The sequence below is a fragment of the Phyllobates terribilis genome, unplaced genomic scaffold (assembly GCF_046119375.1).
Source record: "Phyllobates terribilis strain yellow unplaced genomic scaffold, ASM4611937v1 Scaffold_10__3_contigs__length_209671492, whole genome shotgun sequence".
NCBI classification, from domain to species: Eukaryota; Metazoa; Chordata; class Amphibia; order Anura; family Dendrobatidae; genus Phyllobates; species Phyllobates terribilis.
In genome coordinates, this window is record NW_027362770.1 from 178,731,225 (window position 1) to 178,745,354 (window position 14,130).

Below are 14,130 nucleotides of genomic sequence, written 5' to 3' on the forward strand. Positions count from 1 at the left end.
TGTAGTTAATTATTTTATATTTATTATGAGTAATAATTGTGGTTTCCCACGCGGCATAATCAGCTGTAAATTGTGCGCCAGTCCGGTGGGTCCATCTTAATGGGGGCTCCTGGCACAAGAAAAAAAAATCCTTTAATATTCATCATGGAAGGGGTATTTAGGATGATCCTGCCATCTGCAGAATATAATAAAGGGGGCATTAGACGCTGGACTGACACAGGCTGATACACATATGTACTCCCCCTAATTAACATTTACTTACTGGTGAGTATTTAAATAGCGAATATTTTTGTTAAGGCCGTCCAGGGTCTTCATTTCTTCATCGCTTAATTGGAAGTCAAAGACCTGAAATATGTACGAGATTCAGTGTGCAGCGCTGCAGTATAAAGCATGGGGGAAAAAGAGGTAGGGGGTGCATTTAATGCTTCAATAGACATTCCAGCTAATCTGGATCGTATGTACTCCTTCTCACCTGAAAGTTCTGTTTGATTCGGGTTGGGGTGAAGCTCTTCGCCAGGACAATGATCCCCCTCTGTAGTAGGTATCTCAGGGCCACCTGAGCGGGGGTCCGGGTAAGCTTTTCTGCTATAGAGTTCAGCACAGGATCTTCCAATAGAACTGGAGCATTCTGGTCAGTCCTGTAAGGAATTATATGAGTATGTGGAGGTTCTCCAATCAAATCGTTAGATTTTGGAAGTAAAAGGGGTGGGAGGGGGGGTTAAAACTTTTTTCAGTTAGACCTGCCTTGACCTTATGGGTCACTATCGATAATGCCCACAATGCACTACATTAGAGATAAGTGAATTGATTCAATGCAAATCAAATAAGTCTTGAATTTTATAGTAATTTGCTGCATAAGAGCCAATATAAAAGCAGAAGCAGGAAATGCAGCAGCCAGTTTGGGATGACCACTACTGATTTGCACATACATGGATGCCAATTTTACATCCTGGGTGTAAGAAGGAGGAAAATCCACCATAGTTTGCATCCTACCAGTCCTCTTCCCTGCTTGAGCCCAGTACGCTGTACGCCACCAGTACAATACCATGAGACTTAAGGAACTCCAGGAGTTTGCTCTGATTTAGGTAAATATGACATTCCACCTTGAAGAAGAAAAAATAGATATTTTTCAGAATTATAAACATTTTTCTTCTAGAAAAAATAATGCCACACTTGTCTACAGGTTGTATATAGTATATCTATAGACAGGGAGCTCCCCCTAGTGGTGGCTGCAGACAGAATCTTATCATGTATCTCTGTATACAGGGAGCTCCCCCTAGTGGTGTCTGAAGACAGAATCTTATCATGTATCTCTGTATACAGGGAGCTCCCCCTAGTGGTGTCTGAAGACAGAATCTTATCATGTATCTCTGTATACAGGGAGCTCCCCCTAGTGGTGGCTGCAGACAGAATCTTATCATGTATCTCTGTATACAGGGAGCTCCCCCTAGTGGTGGCTGCAGACAGAATCTTATCATGTATCTCTGTATACAGGGAGCTTCCCCTAGTGGTAGCTGCAGACAGAATCTTATCATGTATCTGTGTATACAGGGAGCTCCCCCTAGTGGTGGCTGCAGACAGAATCTTATCATGTATCTCTGTATATAGGGAGCTCCCCTAGTGGTGGCTGCAGACAGAATCTTATCATGTATTTCTGTATACAGGGAGCTCCCACTAGTGGTGGCTGCAGACAGAATCTTATCATGTATCTCTGTATACAGGGAGCTCCCACTAGTGATGGCTGCAGACAGAATGTTATCATGTATCTGTGTATACAGGGAGCTCCCCCTAGTGGTGGCTGCAGACAGAATCTTATCATGTATCTCAGTATATAGGGAGCTCCCCCTAGTGGTGGCTGCAGACAGAATCTTATCATGTATCTCTGTATACAGGGAGCTCCCTCTAGTGGTGGCTGCATATAGAATCTTATCTTGTATCTCTGTATATAGGGAGCTCCCCCTAGTGGTGGATGCAGACGGGATCTTATCATATATCTCTGTATACAGGGAGCTCCCCCTAGTGGTGGCTGCATACAGAATCTTATCATGTATCTCTGTATACAGGGAGCTCCCCCTAGTGGTGGCTGTAGACAGAATCTTATCCTCTTATCCTGTATCTCTGTATATAGGGAGCTCCCCCTAGTGGTGGATGCAGACAGGATCTTATCATATATCTCTATATACAGGGAGCTCCCCCTATTGGTGGCTGCAGACACAATCTTATCATGTATCTCTGTATACAGGGAGCTCCCCCTAGTGGTGACTACAGACATGATGTTTTCATGTATCTCAGTATACAGGGAGCTCACCCTAGTGGTGGCTGCATACAGAATCTTATAATGTATCTCTGTATACAGGGAGCTCCCTCTAGTGGTGGCTGCAGACAGGATCTTATGTATCTCTGTATACAGGGAGCTCCCCCTAGTGGTGGCTGCAGACAGGATCTTATGTATCTCTTTATACAGGGATCTCCCCCTAGTGGTGGCTGCAGACAGAATCTTATCATGTATCTCTGTATACAGGGAGCTTCCCCTAGTGGTGACTACAGACAGGATCTTTTCATGTATCTCAGTATACAGGGAGCTCCCGCTAGTGGAGCTACAGACAGGATCTTATCCTGTATCTCTGTACACAGGGAGCTCCCCCTAGTGGTGGCTGCAGACAGAATCTTATCCTGTATCTCTGTATACAGGGAGCTCCCTCTAGTGGTGGCTGCAGACACAATCTTATCATGTATCTGTGTATACAGGGAGCTCCCCCTAGTGGTGACTGCAGACAGAATCTTATCATGTATCTGTGTATACAGGGAGCTCCCCCTAGTGGTGACTGCAGACAGAATCTTATCATGTATCTGTGTATACAGGGAGCTCCCCCTAGTGGTGGCTGCAGACAGAATCTTATCATGTATCTGTGTATACAGGGAGCTCCCCCTAGTGGTGACTGCAGACAGAATCTTATCATGTATCTCTGTATACAGGGAGCTCCCCCTAGTGGTGTCTGAAGACAGAATCTTATCATGTATCTCTGTATACAGGGAGCTCCCCCTAGTGGTGTCTGAAGACAGAATCTTATCATGTATCTCTGTATACAGGGAGCTCCCCCTAGTGGTGGCTGCAGACAGAATCTTATCATGTATCTCTGTATACAGGGAGCTCCCCCTAGTGGTGGCTGCAGACAGAATCTTATCATGTATCTCTGTATACAGGGAGCTTCCCCTAGTGGTAGCTGCAGACAGAATCTTATCATGTATCTGTGTATACAGGGAGCTCCCCCTAGTGGTGGCTGCAGACAGAATCTTATCATGTATCTCTGTATATAGGGAGCTCCCCTAGTGGAGGCTGCAGACAGAATCTTATCATGTATTTCTGTATACAGGGAGCTCCCACTAGTGGTGGCTGCAGACAGAATCTTATCATGTATCTCTGTATACAGGGAGCTCCCACTAGTGATGGCTGCAGACAGAATGTTATCATGTATCTGTGTATACAGGGAGCTCCCCCTAGTGGTGGCTGCAGACAGAATCTTATCATGTATCTCAGTATATAGGGAGCTCCCCCTAGTGGTGGCTGCAGACAGAATCTTATCATGTATCTCTGTATACAGGGAGCTCCCTCTAGTGGTGGCTGCATATAGAATCTTATCTTGTATCTCTGTATATAGGGAGCTCCCCCTAGTGGTGGATGCAGACGGGATCTTATCATATATCTCTGTATACAGGGAGCTCCCCCTAGTGGTGGCTGCATACAGAATCTTATCATGTATCTCTGTATACAGGGAGCTCCCCCTAGTGGTGGCTGCAGACAGAATCTTATCATGTATCTCTGTATACAGGGAGCTCCCTCTAGTGGTGGCTGCAGACAGGATCTTATCCTCTTATCCTGTATCTCTGTATATAGGGAGCTCCCCCTAGTGGTGGATGCAGACAGGATCTTATCATATATCTCTATATACAGGGAGCTCCCCCTATTGGTGGCTGCAGACACAATCTTATCATGTATCTCTGTATACAGGGAGCTCCCCCTAGTGGTGACTACAGACATGATGTTTTCATGTATCTCAGTATACAGGGAGCTCACCCTAGTGGTGGCTGCATACAGAATCTTATAATGTATCTCTGTATACAGGGAGCTCCCTCTAGTGGTGGCTGCAGACAGGATCTTATGTATCTCTGTATACAGGGAGCTCCCCCTAGTGGTGGCTGCAGACAGGATCTTATGTATCTCTTTATACAGGGATCTCCCCCTAGTGGTGGCTGCAGACAGAATCTTATCATGTATCTCTGTATACAGGGAGCTTCCCCTAGTGGTGACTACAGACAGGATCTTTTCATGTATCTCAGTATACAGGGAGCTCCCGCTAGTGGAGCTACAGACAGGATCTTATCCTGTATCTCTGTACACAGGGAGCTCCCCCTAGTGGTGGCTGCAGACAGAATCTTATCCTGTATCTCTGTATACAGGGAGCTCCCTCTAGTGGTGGCTGCAGACACAATCTTATCATGTATCTGTGTATACAGGGAGCTCCCCCTAGTGGTGACTGCAGACAGAATCTTATCATGTATCTGTGTATACAGGGAGCTCCCCCTAGTGGTGACTGCAGACAGAATCTTATCATGTATCTGTGTATACAGGGAGCTCCCCCTAGTGGTGGCTGCAGACAGAATCTTATCATGTATCTGTGTATACAGGGAGCTCCCCCTAGTGGTGACTGCAGACAGAATCTTATCATGTATCTCTGTATACAGGGAGCTCCCCCTAGTGGTGTCTGAAGACAGAATCTTATCATGTATCTCTGTATACAGGGAGCTCCCCCTAGTGGTGGCTGCAGACAGAATCTTATCATGTATCTCTGTATACAGGGAGCTCCCCCTAGTGGTGGCTGCAGACAGAATCTTATCATGTATCTCTGTATACAGGGAGCTTCCCCTAGTGGTAGCTGCAGACAGAATCTTATCATGTATCTGTGTATACAGGGAGCTCCCCCTAGTGGTGGCTGCAGACAGAATCTTATCATGTATCTCTGTATATAGGGAGCTCCCCTAGTGGTGGCTGCAGACAGAATCTTATCATGTATCTCTGTATACAGGGAGCTCCCCCTAGTGGTGGCTGCAGACAGAATCTTATCATGTATCTCTGTATACAGGGAGCTCCCCCTAGTGGTGGCTGCAGACAGAATCTTATCATGTATCTCTGTATACAGGGAGCTTCCCCTAGTGGTAGCTGCAGACAGAATCTTATCATGTATCTGTGTATACAGGGAGCTCCCCCTAGTGGTGGCTGCAGACAGAATCTTATCATGTATCTCTGTATATAGGGAGCTCCCCTAGTGGTGACTGCAGACAGAATCTTATCATGTATCTCTGTATACAGGGAGCTCCCCCTAGTGGTGTCTGAAGACAGAATCTTATCATGTATCTCTGTATACAGGGAGCTCCCCCTAGTGGTGGCTGCAGACAGAATCTTATCATGTATCTCTGTATACAGGGAGCTCCCCCTAGTGGTGGCTGCAGACAGGATCTTATCATGTATCTCTGTATACAGGGAGCTCCCCCTAGTGGTGGCTGCAGACAGAATCTTATCATGTATCTCTGTATACAGGGAGCTCCCACTAGTGATGGCTGCAGACAGAATGTTATCATGTATCTCTGTATACAGGGAGCTCCCCCTGGTGGTGGCTGCAGACAGAATCTTATCATGTATCTCAGTATATAGGGAGCTCCCCCTAGTGGTGGCTGCAGACAGAATCTTATCATGTATCTCTGTATACAGGGAGCTCCCTCTAGTGGTGGCTGCATATAGAATCTTATCTTGTATCTCTGTATATAGGGAGCTCCCCCTAGTGGTGGATGCAGACCGGATCTTATCATATATCTCTGTATACAGGGAGCTCCCCCTAGTGGTGGCTGCATACAGAATCTTATCATGTATCTCTGTATACTGGGAGCTCCCCCTAGTGGTGGCTGTAGACAGAATCTTATCCTCTTATCCTGTATCTCTGTATATAGGGAGCTCCCCCTAGTGGTGGATGCAGACAGGATCTTATCATATATCTCTATATACAGGAAGCTCCCCCTATTGGTGGCTGCAGACACAATCTTATCATGTATCTCTGTATACAGGGAGCTCCCCCTAGTGGTGACTACAGACATGATATTTTCATGTATCTCAGTATACAGGGAGCTCACCCTAGTGGTGGCTGCATACAGAATCTTATAATGTATCTCTGTATACAGGGAGCTCCCTCTAGTGGTGGCTGCAGACAGGATCTTATGTATCTCTGTATACAGGGAGCTCCCCCTATTGGTGGCTGCAGACACAATCTTATCATGTATCTCTGTATACAGGGAGCTCCCCCTAGTGGTGACTACAGACATGATATTTTCATGTATCTCAGTATACAGGGAGCTCCCCCTAGTGGTGGCTGCAGACAGAATCTTATCATGTATCTCTGTATACAGGGAGCTTCCCCTAGTGGTGACTACAGACAGGATCTTTTCATGTATCTCAGTATACAGGGAGCTCCCGCTAGTGGAGCTACAGACAGGATCTTATCCTGTATCTCTGTATACAGGGAGCTCCCCCTAGTGGTGACTGCAGACAGAATCTTATCCTCTTATCCTGTATCTCTGTATACAGGGAGCTCCCTCTAGTGGTGGCTGCAGACACAATCTTATCATGCATCTCTGTATACAGGGAGCTCCCCCTATTGGTGACTACAGACATGATCTTTTCATGTATCTCAGTATACAGAGAGCTCCCACTAGTGGTGGCTGCATACAGAATCTTATCATGTATCTGTGTATACAGGGAGCTCCCCCTTGTGGTGACTGCACACAGGATCTTATCATGTATCTCTGTATACAGCAAGCTCCCCCTAGTGGAGCTACAGACAGAATCTTATCATGTATCTCTGTATACAGGGAGCTCCCCCTAGTGGTGGCTGCAGACAGAATCTTATCATGTATCTGTGTATACAGGGAGCTCCCCCTAGTGGTGGCTGCAGACACAATCTTATCATGTATCTCTGTATATAGGGAGCTCCCCTAGTGGTGGCTGCAGACAGGATCTTATCATGTGTCTCTGTATACAGGGAGCTCCGCCTAGAGGTGGCTGCAGACAGAATCTTATCATGTATCTCTGTATACAGGGAGCTCCCCCTAGTGGTGACTGCAGACAGAATCTTATCATGTATCTCTGTATACAGGGAGCTCCGCCTAGAGGTGGCTGCAGACAGAATCTTATCATGTATCTCTGTATACAGGGAGCTCCACCTAGTGGTGGCTGCAGACAGAATCTTATCATGTATCTCTGTATACAGGGAGCTCCCCCTAGTGGTGGCTGCAGACAGGATCTTATCATGTATCTCTGTATACAGGGAGCTCCCCCTAGTGGTGGCTGCAGACAGAATCTTATCATGTATCTCTGTATACAGGGAGCTCCCCCTTGTGGTGACTGCAGACAGGATCTTATCATGTATCTCTGTATACAGGGAGCTCCCACTAGTGGTGGCTGCAGACAGAATCTTATCATGCATCTGCGTATACAGGGAGCTCCCCCTAGTGGTGGCTGCATATAGAATCTTATCATGTATCTGTGTATACAGGGAGCTCCCCCTTGTGGTGATTGCAGACAGGATCTTATCATGTATCTCTGTATACAGCAAGCTCCCCCTAGTGGAGCTACAGACAGAATCTTATCATGTATCTCTGTATACAGGGAGCTCCCCCTAGTGGTGGCTGCAGACAGAATCTTATCATGTATCTGTGTATAGAAGGAGCTCCCCCTAGTGGTGGCTGCAGACACAATCTTATCATGTATCTCTGTATATAGGGAGCTCCCCCTAGTGGTGGCTGCAGACAGAATCTTATCATGTATCTGTGTATACAGGGAGCTCCCCCTAGTGGTGGCTGCAGACACAATCTTATCATGTATCTCTGTATACAGGGAGCTCCCCCTAGTGGTGGCTGCAGACAGAATCTTATCATGTTTCTCTGCATACAGGGAGCTTCCCCTAGTGGTGGCTGCAGACAGAATCTTATCATGTATCTCTGTATACAGGGAGCTCCCCCTAGTGGTGGCTGCATACAGAATCTTATCATGTATCTGTGTATACAGGGAGCTCCCCCTAGTGGTGGCTGCAGACAGGATCTTATCATGTATCTCTGTATACAGGGAGCTCCCCCTAGTGGTGGCTGCAGACAGGATCTTATCATGTATCTCTGTATACAGGGAGCTCCCCCTTGTGGTGACTGCAGACAGGATCTTATCATGTATCTCTGTATACAGCAAGCTCCCCCTAGTGGAGCTACAGACAGAATCTTATCATGTATCTCTGTATACAGGGAGTTCCCCCTAGTGGTGGCTGCAGACAGAATCTTATCATGTATCTGTGTATAGAGGGAGCTCCCCCTAGTGGTGGCTGCAGACACAATCTTATCATGTGTCTCTGTATATAGGGAGCTCCCTCTAGTGGTGGCTGCAGACAGAATCTTATCATGTATCTGTGTATACAGGGAGCTCCCCCTAGTGGTGGCTGCAGACACAATCTTATCATGTATCTCTGTATACAGGGAGCTCCCCCTAGTGGTGGCTGCAGACAGAATCTTATCATGTTTCTCTGCATACAGGGAGCTTCCCCTAGTGATGGCTGCAGACAGGATCTTATCATGTATCTGTGTATACAGGGAGCTCCCCCTAGTGGTGGCTGCAGACAGGATCTTATCATGTTTCTCTGCATACAGGGAGCTCCCCCTAGTGGTGGCTACAGACAGAATCGTATCATGTATCTCTGTATACAGGGAGCTCCCCCTAGTGGTGGCTGCAGACAGACAGAATCTTATCATGTTTCTCTGAGCTCCCCAAAGTGGTGGATGTGGGAATATATAATATAATTATTTAAATGTACATCTAAGAATGTGATTTGTATCTTACCGTAATTAAAAGGTTATAAAGTAATCTCCAATCATGAGTTACCTGGTTGCAGACTGGTTTATATTTTAGTTCTGGATTGTTTAGGATCAATTCTATCTGACGCTTATTAAAATTGGAAACTCCTATGGACCGAACCAGCCCGGCATCTTTACACTCCTCCAGAGCCTAAGAAATTATCAAGAATATGTTGCTTTTTTGTAAAAATTCAGTAAAGTCAGTACTACTACTCCCCCAACATCTTGGAACAGTAATTATACAGAATACTACACCTTCCAAATTTCCCGAATGTCTGTGTTATGATAAATTAATTTTCCATTTTCATCAGTGGGGAAGAGATCATCTCCAGGCTGAAATGACATTTATACAGAAACTGTCAACCAATTTACAGTAAATGCAAAGTTGAAGAAGATGGTGGAAAAATAATAAGACTGTAGACTGAACTCAATAATGAAACAATAAGGTCATACACTCCCCTAGTGGTGACTGCTCAGAGTGAGTCCTAGCCTTTGGAGACTAAAGACTTCGAAGACATCCATATATGAACTTTTGAAGGTTTTGGTGTAGGAAATGTTTGCCCTTGTGGGGCTAAACTCTAGCCTCAAGAGGCCATGACCATTCTCTACCTCTCTGTGACTTGAAGTCCTCCTCACCAAATTTATGATTGGATGCTCAGACTCAATATACCTTCTCAGATCGCTAATTTCTGGGAGGTTTGGGTCATTTTCGACCAGACCAAGATTTGCCAACTTCTGAAGAAAGGGGAAGCCTCTTGGACTTTCCGAAAGCGTTCTATAACCACTTGAATAGTTGACCCCTAATATGGTATCCAACAGTACCAAAATTTAGCCTTCGGGAACTATAATTGTTACGATCTCATAAAAACCTGATTAAAACAATCAAACAGTCTAGAGACCCTACACTGAATGTAGTAATCTACTATGTGATGCCCCAAGGTAGAGGTTTCCCACGGGGTCTTCTAAGTGCCATCCGCCTGCCCCGTAGTAGTGGAGTAGGCTTCCTCTATGCCCTACTGTATTAGACACTATTTTTATTACATGATATACATTACTTGGTTCCTTATTTTTCTTTGAATTCTGTCTTCTTTTAACTGACCTTGAGTTCAATTGGGGTGTGTATTAGGAATAAATCCATATAATCAAGGTCAAGATCTTTCAGGGATTCTTCAAGAGCTGGACGAACTCTATCTGGAGCTTGGAAAGTGGACCAGAGCTGAAAGAAAACACCGAAAGCATCAAAAGCTAAATTTATAATTTCCTCATTTTGGCTGTTTCACTTATTAAGAAACTGCAGTTGCATCCCCTTCCTACCCCCCTATCTCTCCTCTCCTCACTGTCTTCTATTTACTATGTTACTGAGTATTTGCCAGGAATGGAGGAGGTTTCTAAAGGCATCTGGAAAGTGAGGAAGATGCCATATTCCATTAACAAGTCTTATATAATCACATGTTCTGTTAATATATGCAAAAAAGTTGCAACGATAGGAATGACCTCGTTTAACCATTCAGATTTAAAGGGTATTCTGGGGTCAACCTCCATGTCCTATTGGTCTTTGGTTTCTAGGAGTAGGGATTTTTAATGTAAATTTCTCCATACCTTCCCAGTGTAGAAAACATCTTCTCTCTTCACCGTCCCATCCGCAATCTTCTGCTTGATGGCTTGGCCGACTTCAGCCTCATTCCCATAGATGAAGGCAGAGTCGATATGACGATACCCAACTTCCAGTGCAACCTTTACCCCATCTTCTGCCAAGTTCTTGGGAAACTAAAAAGAATTTTGCTTTACAGTTTAACTCATATTAACTAATTTCACCAATTTTAGGACTATTAATGTTGAGTGAATCCGGCCAAATTCGAATTAGTCAAAATTGTTCAAATTTTGACATCAAATTAGAATTGCATCGAATTAATTAAATATACAGTGCTATTCTCTGAGGATAACAAATGTGAAAAAAAAATGTACTTACTGGGTCCTCACCTGTACCAACACATAGCCCTTCTCCGTTCCATCTGTCTTCTTCTTTCTTGTTGCTAGTCTTCACTTGGCCATCTTTGGCATCTTTGGTGTTTCCTGTGATGACTAGACCAGGAAGTCGAGGCCAAGTCAGCAAAGATAAAGCCAGGTTCCGAATGATGCCAAAGATGCCAAGTGCCAGAAGACCAAAGACCATTGGAGTAAACCATTGAGAGGTGTAAGATTCCCATACATACTGACTAAAACTGGTAGCCATTAGGTCTATTACTCATACCATTGGGTTGGACAAGATGAATTTCCATATCCTTCAGTTTTCAGCATCAGTGCTCATCTCTTCTTCTATAGACGAAGCACTATCTGGCCAAGTTGATTGGATATGTTAGTAAAGAAGGATTTTAAAGTTTGCTGCTGGTTCAGTCAACAGCTATAAATCTGTGGCCAACGTTATGCTATTTTTTTTTGGACAGGAATCTTCCATCTTCCGGTGCAATAAAAAACCTTAGAAAAATTTCTAAAAGTAAAGTTGTAAGATGACAGATGGATGACTACAAGATAAGAAGTAATCTCCCCATGCGAATGCGAACCCAACCCATTGACCTTCCAATGGAATCTTGGTGTTGAGTCCCTCCAGACTGGCTTGTCAATGAGCCATTAAGGCAGTACAGGTGATACTGCTATCATAGGTCTAGTCAGGGGTATAACTATAGTGGATGCAGGCCACCACCAGGAGTTAAAAAAGTCCCTTTGACCCATAAGAGAAGACAAGTACTAATAAAGACCCGTGATCGTTAGGGACCCTGTTGGAGATTTTGAATTTGAACCAACAGGCTTAAAATTACACCAGTGGGTCCAAATAAATATGGAGCCCAAATTCCAACCCAAAATGTAAATAGGTACAAAATGAAGGTTGATGGACATAATAAGGAGTCTGTCTTGCGATACGGGACCCATATATTTCTGGTTGTGATCTTGTGCATCAATGGTTGGAGCTGCTGTGTACGTTTTCATTGAGATCACAGATGATTATGGTCCTCCTGATCCATAAAAAGGTCTCAAAGAATTTCTTGGCTCTAGCTAGAAGAGTTGGATTCTGAAGCCCATCACCCTCTAGAAGTACACCATGTCCTAAAGGCGTGAATTGGATGGCGGCCGACAACCCTTTTTAAACATTCATTTCACCACGTCTACCGTCCATGCAACAAGTCGATACCATAACATCATCCCACCCCCATCCGTGCATTCACTCACTTGCCGTGGTGCGTAAGTGCCAAAACCAATTACTGGCATCTTATGGCCATCAATCAGCGTAATGTAGGAACCTTCTCGGAGTTCCATCTTTCGTCTGGGATCTGACACGTCTGGGATCCTCTCTCTTGCAGTTTTTTTATATATTCTGTATTTAGAGTGCATCTCACTCCCTCCGTGCTAGTTATGCCATTTGTTTTGCAGGCATTCAAATTCTTGGCAGTCAAAGATAACATATGAAAAGTGAGGGGCTGGATGTTTTCAATTCTTTACTATGGGAACCACGCCTTCAACCGGTGGAAAAAAAAACATGTTCTGCAAATTCAAATTCACTCTGAGCCCATGATGTGAGTTCATTTAGCTACATAATGAATCTACAGTATTGGCTTCTGAAGAGTAGAGTTGACTCTTGGCCAGGTAGGAATATTACTATCACATGTTTGTGGAGATGTTACAATAATATTTCATCACATATAATTCTGAATTCTACTTCTACCCAAGAAAACACAACAGCATTTTGGGTGGCAGTGGGAACGATGGGCCAGCTCAACATTATTATTGTTGTAGGGCATATGCTCAAGGCCATGGTGATAAGATGTTGGAAGCTTAATGTATTGTACAAAATGAAGACGAACTTGAACTATTTCAACTTAGTTGACCCTGCCAGCAGTGGCGTAACTAGAGTCCAATGGGCCCTGGTGCAAAATATTGACCTGTTTGTTGGTCAGATGCATGGGGCCCTGTAGTGTTGTTTATCCTATAAATAGATATGTTTGCCCCCATTAAATAATGTCCCCCATCTACTATATAATTGTGTTATCCCGTCTGTCTGTCTATCTGTCTGTCTGTCTTTCTGTCTGTCTGTCTGTCCAGGAAATCCCGCGTCGCTCATTGGTCCGGCAGCGGCCAATCAGCGCCGCGGGATTTCTGAAAAAAGATGGCGGCTGTTAGCGGCTCATCTGCGGGACGGAGCTCAGCGGCGATGCAGCCGGGAGATGAGCGCCACGAGGCGCTCATCTCCCGGCCTGTACCAGCAGAAGGACCCCGACCGCCGGACCCATCTGCAGGACGGAGATGCAGCCGGGAGATGAGCGCTCATCTCCCGGCCGGTAGCAGCGGAAGGACCGCCGGCGTCGCTGACCTCCATGCGGAAGGGAGGACCGGGGAGCGGCGCTGCGGGTCGGGATACTTCTGCTGCGAGCGCCCGCTCATGTCCCGGGTTCTCGCAGCGGAAGTATCCGCACAGGCAGCGCCGCTGACATCCATGCGGCTAGGGTGTGAAGGGAGGACCGGGGAGTGGCGCTGACATCCAATTGGTCGCGGCCGCTATTTAAATGTGCCGCGCAAATCGGTGATTGGTCGCGGACTTGGGCGCCAAATTTAAATATTGGCCGCGACCAATCACCGATCTTGGCTCCACATTTAAACACCGCTGTGCTGATTGGTCGCCGACGCTGGGCGCGACCAATCACCGATTTTGGCGCCACATTTAAATAGCGTCCGCGAAAAATCAGTACAGCGGTGTTTAAATGTGGAGCGAAGATCGGTGATTGGTTGCGGCCGATATTTAAATTTGGCACCGAAATCGGTGATTGGTCGCGGGCCAAGACCGCGACCAATCACCGATTTGCGCGGCACATTTAAATAGCGGCCGCGACCAATTGGATGTCAGCGCCGCTCCCCGGTCCTCCCTTCACACCTTAGCCGCATGGATGTCAGCGGCGCTGCCTGTGCGGATACTTCCGCTGCGAGAACCTGGGACATGAGCGGGCGCTCGCAGAAGTATCCCGACCCGCAGCACCGCTCCCCGGTCCTCCCTTCACACCCTAGCCGCTGATGTCCCCACAGTATCCGCATGGTGTTACAAAGGTCTGGACATTTGTGTTAAAAATCGCTGATTGTTCGCCGACGCTATTTAAATGTGGCTCCAAAATCGGTGATTGGTCGCGCCCAGCGTCGGCGACC

At 45.8% G+C, this 14,130-nt stretch overlaps 2 protein-coding genes across 3 annotated transcripts in view; one reads left to right on the forward strand and one right to left on the reverse strand.

The window, feature by feature from the left end:
- Positions 1 to 12,409, reverse strand: LOC141164726 (prostaglandin-E(2) 9-reductase-like). 2 transcript variants are annotated; one of them, XM_073650237.1, is made up of 9 exons: positions 12,169 to 12,408; positions 10,543 to 10,710; positions 10,043 to 10,159; positions 9,199 to 9,276; positions 8,972 to 9,094; positions 994 to 1,103; positions 473 to 638; positions 263 to 345; positions 1 to 175 (listed from the first exon to the last, which is right to left on the reverse strand). In XM_073650237.1, exons 1-9 carry the CDS (start codon positions 12,328 to 12,330, stop codon positions 133 to 135), a joined length of 1,050 nt encoding a protein of 349 aa, XP_073506338.1. In that variant the 5' UTR covers positions 12,331 to 12,408; the 3' UTR covers positions 1 to 132. The 2 variants fall into 2 exon arrangements, with proteins under 2 accessions (XP_073506338.1, XP_073506339.1); XM_073650238.1 differs by lacking the exon at positions 8,972 to 9,094 and having other exon boundaries at positions 12,169 to 12,409.
- LOC141164077 (uncharacterized) overlaps positions 10,976 to 14,130 on the forward strand; it is a 22,276-nt gene continuing 19,121 nt past the window's right edge. Inside the window, exon 1 of the mRNA XM_073649234.1 lies at positions 10,976 to 12,582. The gene's annotated coding sequence lies outside the window, so the exon portion shown is untranslated. The remainder of the gene's footprint in view (positions 12,583 to 14,130) is intronic.